The 15,106-nt window shown below is 39.2% G+C and overlaps 1 protein-coding gene across 7 annotated transcripts in view; it reads right to left on the bottom strand.

The window, feature by feature from the left end:
• PEX5L (peroxisomal biogenesis factor 5 like) overlaps positions 1-13,442 on the bottom strand; it is a gene marked incomplete at its 5' end in the record, with an annotated part of 189,064 nt that extends 175,622 nt beyond the window's left edge. For 4 of the 7 annotated variants that reach the window (XM_082625593.1, XM_082625592.1, XM_082625595.1 and 1 more), the window contains 2 exons: positions 11,781-11,852; positions 13,335-13,442. In XM_082625593.1, the coding sequence (XP_082481719.1) occupies positions 11,781-11,852; positions 13,335-13,427 (165 nt within the window). The remainder of the gene's footprint in view (positions 1-11,780; positions 11,853-13,334) is intronic. The other 3 variants (XM_082625589.1, XM_082625590.1, XM_082625591.1) reach the window with 1 other exon arrangement.
• Between the last annotated feature and the right edge of the window lie 1,664 nt (positions 13,443-15,106).

Genomic DNA, 15,106 nt, shown 5'->3' with positions numbered 1-15,106 from the left:
GACAGAATTATAGAGTTGTTTTGAAGAAAGAGAAGGAAGCAATGGAGCATTAAAAAAAAAAAAAGCAGGTTTGCAAGAACTGTGTTTCTGTCAAACCTTATAGATGCAGTGCCAGAATAAGAGACACATTCCAAAGGCGGGGATCAGAGAGTGGGGCTGAGCAGAAAGGAAAAGACATGTACTGCAAAGTCTGGATGGGAGAGAAATAAAAGCACAACCACAGGAATGACAAGGTCAGGGCAATGGCAGAGCACAGGCAACTAGGTCCAAAGTCAGAAGAGAAGGAAGGGAAGTCTACTCTCTAAACTCTCTCTGCTGTTTAAGTATCAGAAAAAGAAAAAAACATTTGTATGGTCTTTCTGTTCCTTAGTCATTTTTATTTATCAGATTTTGAATTTGAAACATAAATCTTTTCAGTGTAAATATTTCCACCCACAACTGTTTTTCGAAACCCTTATGACAATAGACACTGATGGAATCAGTAACCAGTGAGAGTCACAGGCAAGGTTCATTAGACAAAGCGCTGGCAACCCATTCAGAATGGACCGACTAGGCAGCTAGATGCTGAACTGTGGGCCTGGATCACAATCCCCAAGGACAATTGAAAGGGCGATGATAAGTTGATCCAGGTGGAGAAGACCTGGGAAATGAGTTGTGGAAAAACCCTCTGCTTCAACGTGGAGGAAACACTCTGCTAAGCTCATTAGGGGGATCTTAGGAGATTCAAATTCCACTTTTAAAACTGGGAAGTTGTCACAAAGTTTGTGAGAACCTCGTTATGAAGTAGGAAGCATCTCATATAAACATCCTTTCATGAAAGCTTATCAGACAAATTTAATAGAGTTAGCTGTGCACTTGAAAGACACACTCCTCTCAAGCGATTTCTCTGGATTGACTGGTATGCCTAGCTTACCAGCATGAGGGAGTTTGGAAGAAAGGCTAAGGAGCAGTTTAATTTAGGAAGGCAGTATAGGGATAGATGAATGAAGCCAGGACGAGAGGCTGCAGACCCGAATTCTAATAGTCCCTGTGATATAAAATAACCTAGTGACACAGTCAAGCTACTTCCCTATCTAAGACTCAACTTATTCTGGTTGAAGTAGAACCAATATAATCAAACTTCTTAGCAGCAGCGCCCTTTCATCACCCAAAGCTTGTCTGCGCACCTGGGGCCAACTTACTCTCTAAGGGGTGACACAACGTGCATGAACCCCCTCCTCTGTTCAAAGTGGCTGGGAACGGGGTCCACAGAGCACAGTTTTAAAACCACTGGATTAGATTATCTTCTGAAATTCCTTCCAGCTCTAATGTCTACAGTTCTCAGACTGACCAGATGAATCTACTTAAAACAACACTAGCACCAACAAAACAAAACAAATTCCCCAAACACAAAACCAGTAAAAGCACAACAAACCTTCCGCAGTGAAAGGCTGAATGGTTTCTTCTCAAGTTGTGTTCCAAATGGCTGAGTTTAAGCATTACTGTCCTGGCCTGTTATTTTCATATATTACATCATTTTTACATTCAGCATGTCAGCTCACGTCATTTCAATTTTGCATTTATTTTTCTCAGTGACTAAACATGCTGCCAGCACTTTTCCCCATTAGATTAAAAAAATGGGTTATTTGAAAATTACTTACATCTATATATTTTTCCAGCCTGAAAGTCCAGTTTTTTATGCTGCATCTAATGAACATAGGCTGTACATTAATATCTTAAAATAAAGATATATAATGGCATCTAAGATATTTGTTGAACTTTGAAGTGGTAACTCATGGTCTCTCTTTTTCAGTGGTTACAGTTTTTCACTGAGCCCTGTGGTCTGCATTACTGTTTGCAAAACTGGGGAAGAGGGACTGGTGGAGGAAAGCTGGGTACTTGCTACTCTGCAAGGCGGGTACCTTGTTTACTCTCTGAGTTGCTAAGCTAAGTTGGTAAGACTAGGAGGTAGTAAAAGTCCTGAATAGGAAATATCAGCAATACTTTCCACTTACAAATATCTGACCTACTCATTTTATCAAATGGGGATTTTTTACATTTTAGGTAACAAGTTCCCTTTTGAGGTACTTGAACCTCCGGGGAACTGAAGACAATCTGACAATTATATCTTTTTATTTATTAATTTATTTAATTTATTTATTTTTGGCTGCGTTGGGTCTTTGTTGCTGCGCGCGGGCTTCCTCTAGTTGTGGTGAGCAGGGGCTACTCTTTGTTGCGGTGCGTGGGCTTCTCACTGTGGTGGCTTCTCTTGTTTCATAGCACGGGCTCTAGGTGCGTGGGTTTCAGTAGTTGTGGCTCACGGGCTTAGTTGCTCCGTGGCATGTGGGATCTTCCCGGACCAGGGCTTGAACCCATGTCCCCTGCATTGGCAGGCGGATTCTTAACGACTGTGCCACCAGGGAAGCCCTGACAATTATATCTTAATGTCTATTGTTTTAATCAGATCGACAACTAGGTTAGGTTAGTTTTCAAGGGAGAGAGTGTAAAGCCGGAGAGAAACGGGGAGAGCAGAGGCCCACTTGGGCCCATGTCGGCATCCTACTCTCCTTTGATCTTAGAGCCTCATGAGTGTAACAGGTCACAAGCTGGAACCCCAGGGCTGTATACAGAACCACACTATTTTGTTTGACTACACATTGCTATAAAATTTAAAAACTGGTTTTAAACATTTAAAAAGCAGCAGATTAATTGCTTCTCTTGAAAAATTAGTATATGTGGTGATCCTGAGCCCATTTTTCAACAAGATGGCAATTAGCTGGGGCTGGTAGGTGCTGCTCCTTCTAGAGGGGCCAGCTTGTGACATTAGCCACTGTCCTCCTCTCTCCCTATTTTTCTTACACACAGTCTGTTCCCCTTATTTCTGTACTTGGTTGACCCAAGGAGACATTTGTATCTATGACCTCAGAATAGACTTTATTGTTTAGAATTATAACTCAGTCCTGAAGAAATCCAAGGGGATTCTATACCTACTAAATCTAAGGCTTTTACCATCAACTCCCACCACTCACCCACCCCAGTACCTGATATTTATAAAGCACTTATTTCATGCCATGCACTTTGCTAAGCCTTTGTTTACAGCAACTTATTTATCCTAACAACTACTTTATGAAGTAGATAGAATTTTCCTCATTTTATAGCAGAGCAGCCTGAGGCTCAGAGAGGCTGGTTAATTTTCCCAAGGTAATATAGCTACTACATGGCTGTAGCCAGTTTTCATTCAGATTCCTGACTGTGAACGCCTCCCTCTTAACCACTGTGTAACAACTTTGCTATATTCACAATGGCCAACATGAGCGGTGGCAGAGGAGCCAGGAGCCCCGAAAAGGCACCAGACTAGAGTAACTGACACTATCTTGCAGAAGGCACGCAAACTGCTTACTAGGAAAACAGTGGGAATAAGCAAAGTGAAAATGTGATGCAACAACCAACTCAACATTCAGGAAGTGTGAGCTGCTGATGGAAAGAGCATGAGACAAAATAGCAGCGGTCCTGGATTCTAGACTTGGTTCTGACCAAAGGAGGCTGAGCTGGACACAAGGCTCTCTAGGGGTGCATCCCCATTTGAACCTCACAACAGACATCTGAGCCAGATGGTATTATTCCACTTTACAGATGAAGAAACAGAAACTCAGAGAACTTAAATTGCTCACTCCAAGGTCTTCTGCTTAGTAAGTGGCACAGCCAAGACTAGAAACTAGAACGATGGCCTCCTACCTCATTCATTTCAGGTGTCTCCTGCCTGCCCCTGTGTCACTCTATGAAGAGCGACCCTCTACATTTCCTGGCCTTCTATCTTCAGATCTCAGTAATGTGTCAGAAGACTCTGAAATTAAGATATTAGGTCTGCCCTTTTTGTTTTTCTTAGAGTCAGAGGTGATGCCTAGGGGTATCAGTATACTAAATTGAAATGCATCAAGTCAAAAAACCAAAAAAACCTTTCAGCATTGTGAGTTTACAAGGATAAATAAAGTAAGATATTTTGCATTACTATGATTTCCACCCCTCACCCCCTTCTCAATTACCAGTAACTCAGAACTATTTTCATATTACTTGACACAAACAGGTAATATTTAGGAATAAAAGATGGGTAAAAATGCTTTTATCCCCGTAATTTTTCTATTTAACCTTGTGCAAAACTTTCCCCTTGCCTTGTACATTTGTTGATGATAAATAGCTTTGCTGACAAGATGGCATTTATTGGACTACAGTAGTGAATCTTTGTTTACTCCAATGCTGATTTCAGATAGATAGCAAATTTGAAAAGCTTCGGCCTCTATCATCACACCTAAATATGGCTTATTTTCATTGAACCATTTCTCATCTATCAATCTTTCTGAGGAACATGCTAATGAGCCTATGTCTGCTGTGAGCATAATGGGGGCAACCACAATGGCATAATGTGCTTGGTCCTTCCAGAGTCTCACAGTATGCTGCTTCAGAATCTCCAGGCTGCCCAGCTTGTTTCTTTTCTGCAAGTCTAAAGGGGGTTTCTGTTCTTGGTGACCAATATGCGGTTCCAAGAAGGTACCCAGGGAGAGTGTTATACATGATGCCAAGAGACAGGGTCTCATGCTTTATAAGCCTTCTCAGAGGTAAATGGGATCTGACTTATATTTAAATTAAGTCACCATATTGATATGGCAAAAAAAAGCACTGGCCAGATGGTGCTGAGTACAACAAGGCAGTGACACATATCACCCCCATTCCTTTTACTATTTATGAGTCCGAGAATCAGGTCAGCTGCTTAGATGGTGGTATGACCACACTAACTGTTAGCAGAAGGAAGCTCAGTATCTTTTCCTGTTAATCTGTTTTTCTCATTCTTCCATTTTTCTTTCATGTTGGCCTATATTTTCCTCTTTAGGATACATTCCCACAATGACCACTAGGATAAAATTACAATCCTACTCAAATGCTTACGTGCTACTGGAAACACAAGGGGGTGGCGATACTTTGTCTCTTCTTTTTCTTTAGAGAAAAATCACAGAAATTCTAGTTTCCATTGCTTTCTGCTCGGGCTTCTCCTACAAATTTAAAAGGAGACTCTCACAAGTGTTTTGGGCTAAGAAAGGTATGTGTTGTCTCTCCCCATGGTGCTTCTCACGTCTGGTCAAGGCCCTCTTGGAGGAGGCTGTGTAGAGATGGGAAGGGTGAGTGGATGGCAACAACCACCCTTCAGTTCTAATTTTGTGCACATTTGTTTTGAAGGACTTTTCTCTCCTAATAAGCTATAGGGGCCAAGAGGGAAGTAAACTGTTAAGGAGTGTTTGTGGAGAAGATTATCCCTGTGAGGGTTCAATAAATAAATACTGGCCAATTATGATACTTCCTAGTAGATGGTTATTTTATATAATTAGAGCACTGAAGCAAAACAGCTTCTTAATGCCCACCTATGGGATGACCAGTAATGGGCGACCGCAGAGAGCTATATAGGATGCTAGATGGTGTATTGGATTGCACATCAGGAAGGAAGGCTGGCTTCCAGTCCTCTCTGTGTACCTAAGCAGGGACTCGAGGGAAACTCGATTCACCTTTCTAGATCTCAATGTTCCTGTTTGCTGAATTGGGGTTGTGTGGTGGTGTTATGGATTGAATGTTTGTGTCCCCTCCAAATTCATATGTTGAAGCCCTAACCCTTAATGTGGCTGTATTTGGAGACAGGTCTGTAAGGAGGTGATAATGGTTAAATGACACCTTAAGAATGGGGCCCTAAAAAGAGGAAGAGACACCAGAGCACTCTCTCTCTCCCTCTCTCTCTGCCATATGAGGATGTGAGGATAAAATGAGAAGTTGGTTATCTACAAGTCAGGAAGAGAGCCTTCGCCAGAAACCAACCATGCCAGCCTGTTTATCTTGGACTTTCTAGCTGCCAGAGCTGTGAGAAAGAAATCTGTGTTGTTTAAGCCACCCAGTCTATGATATTTTGTATGGCAGGCCAAGCAAACTAATAGGTGGTGATGACTAGCTACTTAAAATGGCATAATGGTTATAAATTCATCTTCTTAGAGAAACTCTAAGAGCTGGGAAGAGAAGAGTAGTATTTTACAAATAAGGAAATACCTCAAATCACAAGACTACCACAAGAACACAAGGCTACTAAGTAGAATTCAGTCAGATGCAAACCTGGGTCTTTAAGGCACCTTTAGTTGTAAATGTCCAAGATTTTCTTGTTTTCAGCATCATTATACTGGATGTCTATGAATTCTAGTTTTTAGGTTTCCAGGTAATGCCCAGTTGAAGAATGTCAAATTTATCACAGGTCATACATATGCTTTTTCTCTTTAGAACTGCAAGAGTTATTTCCTTTGACCCAGCTATTCTCAAAGTATGGTCTGGGACCAGCAGTGGGAACTGAGGAGTTAGAAATCCAAATTCTTAGGCCCTACCTCTCGACCTGCAGAATCAGAAACCCTGGGGGTGGGGTGGGGCCCAGCAATCTGTGTTCTGAGAGGCCCTCTAGAGGATTTTGAGGCTGCTAAAACTTGAGAACCATGGTTCTCATCCATGTACACTTGTTCCCTTTGTCATGGGTTGACATTTGACATTTCCCCACCTTATTGCACTGAAAGATATGCAGCTGCAACTCTGGGTCCTACAATCAACTCAATCTACGACATACTGTGAAAACTATTTTGAAATGCTTGAACCTACAAGTGTATCCCCTTTATAGTGATAATATTCTATAATTTTGTGTCAGTCTTGGTTACCTCCTTTAAGTCTGCTTGGAATTTGAAAACATTTTAGAAAAAAAGCTATCTTTGTAAACATATCACAAACCTTGAGTTAAATTGACTCTATTCTAATTAAAAATAGTAATTTAAAATAGAACTAACTACAAAGCTACAGTAATCAAGACAGTATGGTACTGGTACAAAAACAGAAATATAGATCAATGGAACAGGATAGAAAGTCCAGAGATAAATCCACACACATACGGTCACCTTATCTTTGATAAAGGAGGCAGGAATGTACAGTGGAGAAAGGACAGCCTCTTCAATAAGTGGTGCTGGGAAAACTGGACAGCTACATGTAAAAGTATGAGATTAGATCACTCCCTAACACCATACACAAAAATAAGCTCAAAATGGATTAAAGACCTAAATGTAAGGCCAGAAACTATCAAACTCTTAGAGGAAAACATAGGCAGAACACTCTATGACATAAATCACAGCAAGATCCTTTTGGACCCACCTCCTAGAGAAATGGAAATAAAAACAAAAATAAACAAAAACTAATGAAACTTCAAAGCTTTTGCACAGCAAAGGAAACCATGAACAAGACCAAAAGACAACCCTCAGAATGGGAGAAAATATTTGCAAATGAAGCAACTGACAAAGGATTAATCTCCAAAGTTTACAAGCAGCTCATGCAGCTCAATAACAAAGAAACAAACAACCCAATCCAAAAATGAGCAGAAGACCTAAATAGACATTTCTCCAAAGAAGATATACAGATTGCCAACAAACAATGAAAGAATGCTCAACATCATTAATCATTAGAGAAATGCAAATCAAAACTACAATGAGATATCATCTCACACCAATCAGAATGGCCATCATCAAGAAATCTAGAAACAATAAATGCTGGAGAGGGTGTGGAGAAAAGGGAACACTCTTGCACTGCTGGTGGGAATGTGAATTGGTACAGCCACTATGGAGAACAGTATGGAGGTTCCTTTAAAAAGTACAAATAGAACTACCATATGACCCAGCAATTGCACTACTGGGCATATACCCTGAGAAAACCATAATTCAAAAAGTCATGTAGCAAAATGTTCATTGCAGCTCTATTTACAATAGCCAGGAGATGGAAACAACCTAAGTGTCCATCATCGGATGAATGGATCAAGAAGATGTGGCACATATATACAATGGAATATTACTCAGCCATAAAAAGAAACGAAATTGAGCTATTTGTAATGAGGTGGATGGACCTAGAGTCTGTCATACAGAGTGAAGTAAGTCAGAAAGAGAAAGACAAATACCGTATGCTAACACATATATATGGAATTAAAAAAAATGTCATGAAGAACCTGGGGGTAGGATGGGAATGAAGACATGGACCTGCTGGGGAATGGACTTGGGGATATGGGGAGGGGGAGGGGTAAGCTGTGACAGGGCGGGAGGGTGGCATGGACATATATACACTACCAAGCGTGGAATGGATAGCTAGTGGGAAGCAGCTGCATAGCACAGGGAGATCAGCTTGGTGCTTTGTGACCACCTAGAGGGGTGGGATGGGGGGTGGGGGGAGGGAGACATAAGAGGGATGAGATATGGGAACATATGTATATGTATAATTGATTCACTTTGTTGTGAAGCAGAAACTGGCACACCATTGTAAAGCAATTATACTCCAATAAAGATGTAAAATAAATAAATAAATAAAATATAATTAATTTATTATTTATTCAAAGTGGCTAATGTTTTTAATCACTTACTCAAGGTACTTGACCATCTACTCCCCCACTCCCACCCCTGATATCTCAGCAACTTCAAAGAAAATTCATTTGTACATGAAATCTATTCCTAAACAAGACGCACCCCCTTCCACTCAGGAAAGAATATTTTAATAAATAATAAGAATAATCCAAAATACATATTTAAAATTTCTTTTAAATATGTATTTATTCTAGAAAGCCAAATATAGAACTAATTTTATGTATTTTATTATAATTATATGTATATAATAACTGTATATATGTCTATTATATATGTTATATAATTATACACATAATGAAACATCTGTATATATTTATATCAAATGTCTGGGTTTTAGAGGTATAAAGATTTTTATCTAATGTTTCCTTAGATTACTTTCCTATGCTTGAAATTTGAAAACTCTATGGATTTTTGGAGAATATGGACTTCAATGCCAATGTGATACATTTATATTTAAATGACTATAGAAGTGTGTGGGTGTGTGATTACATATTATATGGCAGCTCCTATTACTTTAGGACATCAACACTAATCTAAGAATTCTCTGGAATGTTTTCATGTGTATCTCAAATAAATCTTCCCACTAAAATTTCACAAAAAGAGAAGCACAATAATGCCTTTTAGAAGAAAACCTAACACAGTTCCAAAATTACTTTTTCTTATGTAGAAATAACACAGAAATCACCTTTTACCCCCTTGAATGTGGTCAGCCAGAGTGAACAAAATCCTCATACTCTGGGCTGTTTCTGCTATTAATTTGCTTACATAAGCAAAATTGTGGGCTTTCTGTGGAAGTACAAGACTGGCAAATCACATGACTGATAAAACGGCATATAGCTTGCACAGCATTTGTAGAGCGACAGCTTCTGAATGACAGATTAAATGAGCTTAGTAGACTTCTGCCCTTCACAGCACGCCAACTATTTTATTTAAAGCTTTTTGCAATTATATGAAGATTGACTAACAAATTTCTACCATGTTTCTGAAAAGACACAGGAAGACTAAATTGAACATAAAGATTCCTTCCCCCCTGCCAAAATATATATAACAACTGTGAGATGAAACACTATTAGAAAAAAGTGTTTTACCACATCCACACATAAACAGACATATACTTTTAAACTTGATCTCTTAAACTTAGGAAGAATTTTTTTGTAGTGTTATAAAGACTAATTAGAGTGTTTTCCCAAATATTTTACTTCGAGGTGTCAACGCTTTCATTGTTTCTACCTAGGATTTGTTCATTACATCAACACCAAATAAACCTTCCCCAAAAGGAAGGACTACTCTTACTGCCAACAGCAAACACCAAAGCCAACTCATATTCATAATTACTCATCTTTTGAGACATGTTTTGACATGAATGACTCAGCAAAGCTGGGTCACTGCCAACTGGTGCCAACTGGTCCAACGGCACTGGAGGAAACATGATAACTACAGAGACAACAGTGACTGAGAAACTGAATCCTCCCTCATTTGATCCAGGTAAGAACAATGACTCCCTTTTCTTTTTTTTTTTTTTTTCTTTTTGCGGTATGCGGGCCTCTCACTGTTGTGGCCTCTCCCGTTGCGGAGCACAGGCTCCGGATGCGCAGGCCCAGCGGCCGTGGCTCTCGGGCCCAGCCGCTCTGCGGCATATGGGATCCTCCCAGACCGGGGCACGAACCCGTATCCCCTGCATCGGCAGGCGGACTCTCAACCACTGCGCCACCAGGGAGGCCCCTGACTCCCTTTTCTGAATCCTCAAATTCACTTAAAACAAAAAGAAGCTTTAGGAAAAACTAAAGAAAACAAAGAAAGAAAACAAAAGCAGCTTTGCGGGTAGAATGATAGTAAAGAAGTACAAAAAGAGTAGGAATTTAACTTCTACATGATTAAAGAAGAAATAAAACTTTTCATTTTAATAGAGAAATTTATAGGTATATATGTTCTCATAATATACTCAATTGTATTTTACTAGTTCATTTGCCAGGGAGGTCCAGTCCTTTCATCAGAATGCTAGTCTACAGCGCAGCATCTATGGGAGATGGAGACCACACACCCCAAGTAATTAATCTGGCATAGTTAAAATGATAGCTAATAGCCCAGCAAGCACTCAGGCTCCAGTCCCACTTATCTTATTAACGGAACTGACAATTAGGCGCTGAGTAGAAACATAGGGCCGTATCCAACACTCTTCTACCCTGGTTTACTCAGGAGCAGGAGAGTGAAGATAAGGCAAGAAAAACTTGAAGGTAGTTTGGGTGAACCCTGTAGTATGGACATATTCTGCACCTCCTGGGGAGATGCTTTGTTCAGTTTTCCCCAGAAGACCACTTCAGTTACCTTAATTATTCCAGGCCTAATAAGCCAGTTGGTAAGTTAATTGTTTCTGGTTGCTATCTTCTGATGGTCATTTTTCCTTTTTTCAGAAATAGATACAATGGCTCCTTCAATGCAATCACCATGATGCAAAACAGACTGCATCATTAGGAAACTGTCTAAATTCAACTTGGCTTTCTGTAACTTGCTGACTGCCTTCTTTCTAACTTCTTCATCTGCTCAGATTCCTTTGAATTATTTCTCTATCTCCATCTGAGCTTACATCAGAATCAGAGCCACTTACACATGAAATAGATTTGCAGTTATCTTGTCTCCCTGATAATTAACAAAGACGTTAAGGGCTAATGCCAATTCAGTGGCACGAGCTGGATACCTTCCATTACCTGTCATTGTCTATGGTATATTAAGCAGTTTTCATTTCACCTTATGGGCCCATATGAAATATAAGCTATATGTTTCTCAAATCACAGGCAGTATTAAAGAATATTAAATAGCTTCTTTTTTTGTTTGTTTTTTAAAAAAAGTCTCTACATTTACTGCAGACAATCTGAGAAAGTAAATTGGGCAATACATTTAAACTTCTCAGTTTTTTAAAGTCTTATATCCCTGTCCTCTTAAATTATATTCATTGTTTTACACTAATAGTAGCATTTCTCATTTTCAAAATAATTTACTTTCTGGTTCTTATTTAAATATTTTTTTCCAACAAATTATCATTGTACTGATTTCATTTTTCAAGTGGGGCTTTTAATTTCCAAAAATTCTCTTATCTTGCTCTGCTTTATTTTTCATCATTCTTACATACAGGACATACATGTTGACATCATGCAGAAATCAGTGAATCAGAGGCGTTAGACGGGGACGCTTAGCTGCTTTCAAAATCTATCTTATTATGCAGGCCTCAGTTAGACGAGCTAAGCTAATATAGCTTCCAGGGCAGGGCTGAAAGCTCAAAGGGCTTCGGTTGTCAAAAATCTACAATGCAACATTAGAAAATGTATGTAAGCATTCACTTACCTGCTTTTGATCAACAATTATTTTCAGGTCTTCATCACTGCTTAGTTTTCCATATCCTTTTTCTTTACTTTTCTTGTGAAAGAATAATTTTAAATGATCATTTAGTTTCTTTCCATTAATAATGTTAATTCCCACTTAATACTTTTTAAAGATAAAAGTCTTTTCTTAGCATTGTACACCAGTCATAATACATCAGTCTTTACGTCAATCTCTCATGGACAACAGAAAATATCTTTATTAAACTGCTGGCTTCTGCTTAGCCTCTCCCATCCAAATTATACTTTTAATCCTTCTCTGAATATTGTTATGCTTCTTTTCTTTTTTCAATCCTATATTTTTAGAAAAGATTCTTTAATAATTCGAGATAAATAAGCAACTCCTTAAAGAGTCCCAGCACATTTTTCTTAAAGACTGAAACTGCATTTAGTGATTATATTATGCTTAAGATTTCAACTATTAAATGTTTTATTTTAATCCTTTATATATTTTTAAGACTAAGCAAGAATAACACCACTCACATTACGAATCTTCAGATTTTCTGTATTTGCTTATAAATCTGATGAAAACTAACATTGGAAAAACAACTCAGAAATAATTTTAAAAAGATAAGTAAAGTAATTTTCAAAATTAAGTAGTTTGAAAAGTTGGTAGGGTACGGACCATTTTAAAAAATGTACTTTATTGGCATTTTCCCGCATCTATCTTCCCCATAGCAAAAGTTCATAACTTTATAAGTTAGAAAAGGACATAGATCATTACAACCATTTTACTGTTGTGTTACAGGAGAAAGATAATATGTCTGAGTCTTTTCTTTTTCTTTCTCCCAGTGCAATGGTTAAAGGAAATACCAGGAATGACAGTTGCTTCTTCATAATTTCAGAAACATAGTACCTTCATAGAGGACCAGTAAGAAAAAGAAAAGAAATTCATTACATAATTAGCTGTAATCCAAGGTTATTATTTTTAAAGAAAGCAATTCTTGCTCTCGGTATTAATTATATCAACTAGAATTAAGGGAATTAAAAATATTTCTTACATTTGCATCTACTGTGCCATATTAGGATCCTCATCTCATTAGGGGAAGAATTACATCCTTCAGCGAACATGACATAAATCTTCTTTATACTGTGGGAAACGATTCTTGTCTGTTTTTTCTCCTATAACATTTCAAAAGCAGATTTCCATATTTCCTCCCCAATAAACATACCTCCTATTTTTGTGGGTTTTTTTTTCTGTAATAAAGATATTTTTGTGAATCTTCAAGTATTAGGATGCATAAATAAAATCTGAATTCTCATTCATATATTAATGAGTTTAACCACTTAGAACAGAACAGATGGCCACAGTATTTCTCTCTATTATTATTCTTGTCCTCATTTGAGGTTCCATTTCAGGACTGATGGAAAACAAAAAGAACAAGGTTGGTTTTGATCAAGATGGACTTCTTTCCTACCACTTTGCTTTAGTACACTGGTTGCCGTAAGATATTGTCCAGAGACCCTCTAATGCAAAACATTTAGAAATGCTTTTCTGAATATTGATCTGTATACTTACCAAGTAGCTCATGTGCATGACCCGACTTCTGGACAAAAGGACATTAAGTAGAGATGGAATGTGGGTCTTTCCATCCATTTCACTGTCAGACATCCCAGAATTCTTTGCACCAGCGGCAGTGGCTTCATTGCCAGAACTTGCTGACCAGAGAACCACAGATCTTGCCCAGCAGCAGTATTTATAGTGTATCACAATAGTCGAAGTATCCCCGAATCACTGTCTTGACTTTGTAAACATTGTGAAATTTTGGGTTTGCACAAAAAATTATTGAAACTACAATTTCTCCTTTTCTAGCTTATATCGTTATGTTCCCTGACTGCTGTTCTAGTTTAATTCTCAAAAAAACCCTCCATCTATTATTAATTATACACATTTTTATATTTCATCTCACGCATATGGACTACTCAGCTTCTCTGTCATAAAAGCTTTCAATTCTCCCTTTTCAATGTCCTGACCCAGACTTTCTTGTGATTAGCAAATCACTGCTAATAGATATAACAATGTCGGCATTCACAGAACGTAATTCAAGATCGTCATTTCTGCCAGTACCAGATTCCACTTTTCCAATTTAATCCCAACTCCCTATATGGTTTATTATTAAATTTTACCAGGAAGAGGCTAGGGAAGGAGATTATATCCCCAACTACTGTAAGTAGAAGTTGGCATTTTCCAAGAGTGGGAGGAGGCATTTAGAGCTCTGGACTTGCTCTTAAGCCCCTACTTTCCAAACAGCAGACAACTGTACACAGAGTCAGAAGCCTTCCAGTTTTACTCTAGAGTTAAGCAATATTTTCTAGCTTACCCCATAACCCAGGGGGATTAAGCCTTTTCTAAGCCATAATGGTTATTCGCTCACTTACTGCTTATTTCTAGTGCGAGTATAATCCTCTTTCAAGCACTCAGCTTCCCACTTTGACTGCTTAGATCAGCCAGCCCAGGCCGGGGTCTTCAGCTCTCCTCCCTCCTCCCAGCAGGGAATCCCTGTCTTCTATCTCTGCACTTTGTCAAGCACAAAAAGCAACTCCATAGTTTCTGCGTGGTCTTTCACATTAGCCAAAGGAGTGAACTAGAAGGAGAAAGAAAGCTAACCTCCCCACTGTCCAAGCGTGGGGAGGCAGGGCTTCTGTGGGAGGAGAAGCCCGAGGGTAGTCACTTCCTGTGCTCCACCCACCTCCCCTGGCAGCCACTGGGGCTGAGGATTTCAACTGAGGCAGTAAGGTTAGGCCCCTGTCCACCTCAGCCTGAGCATACTATCTGTGGAGAGCCGATTTTGTGCACTGCTCCCCTATGTGCAGCTGAGAGGGAGCGTCAGTGCAGTGGAGCTAAAACAGTGCAGTTGAGGAGGGAGCATCAGTGCAGTGGAGCTAAAACAGTGCAGCTGAGGAGGGAGCATCAGTGCAGTAGAGCTAAAATAGTGAGGACCTCGAGGTGGGAGAAGTGAGGAAAGGAATGAAATAGTCATCACTTGCTGAGAATGCCTCCCTCCCTGTGAGAAGCTTTCAGCTCAGGATAAGTGTCCAGTCTCTGAAACTCCAAACACAGCATCTCCCCTCTCCCTCACACATTATGAATCCTTTCTGAGTAACTGGAGGAGAACTACCTAGTTATTTTTTAGTACTGCCAAATGTTTTAATACCACTGAATCAGAGCTGTTGTTTGCTTAGGAACATCAAGCTTAACTGGTAATCTTTCCTCTCTGTAAATGTTCCACCAGCTCTCCTTGACTCTATCTACCTCCACAAAAGTGAAACAGAAAGCTGGGTTTATTTACT

Source organism: Mesoplodon mirus (genome assembly GCF_964341445.2).
Source record: "Mesoplodon mirus genome assembly, chromosome: 6".
NCBI lineage: Eukaryota > Metazoa > Chordata > Mammalia > Artiodactyla > Ziphiidae > Mesoplodon > Mesoplodon mirus.
Note: the sequence above shows the minus strand (reverse complement) of the source record. Positions and strands in the feature narration are given on the sequence as shown.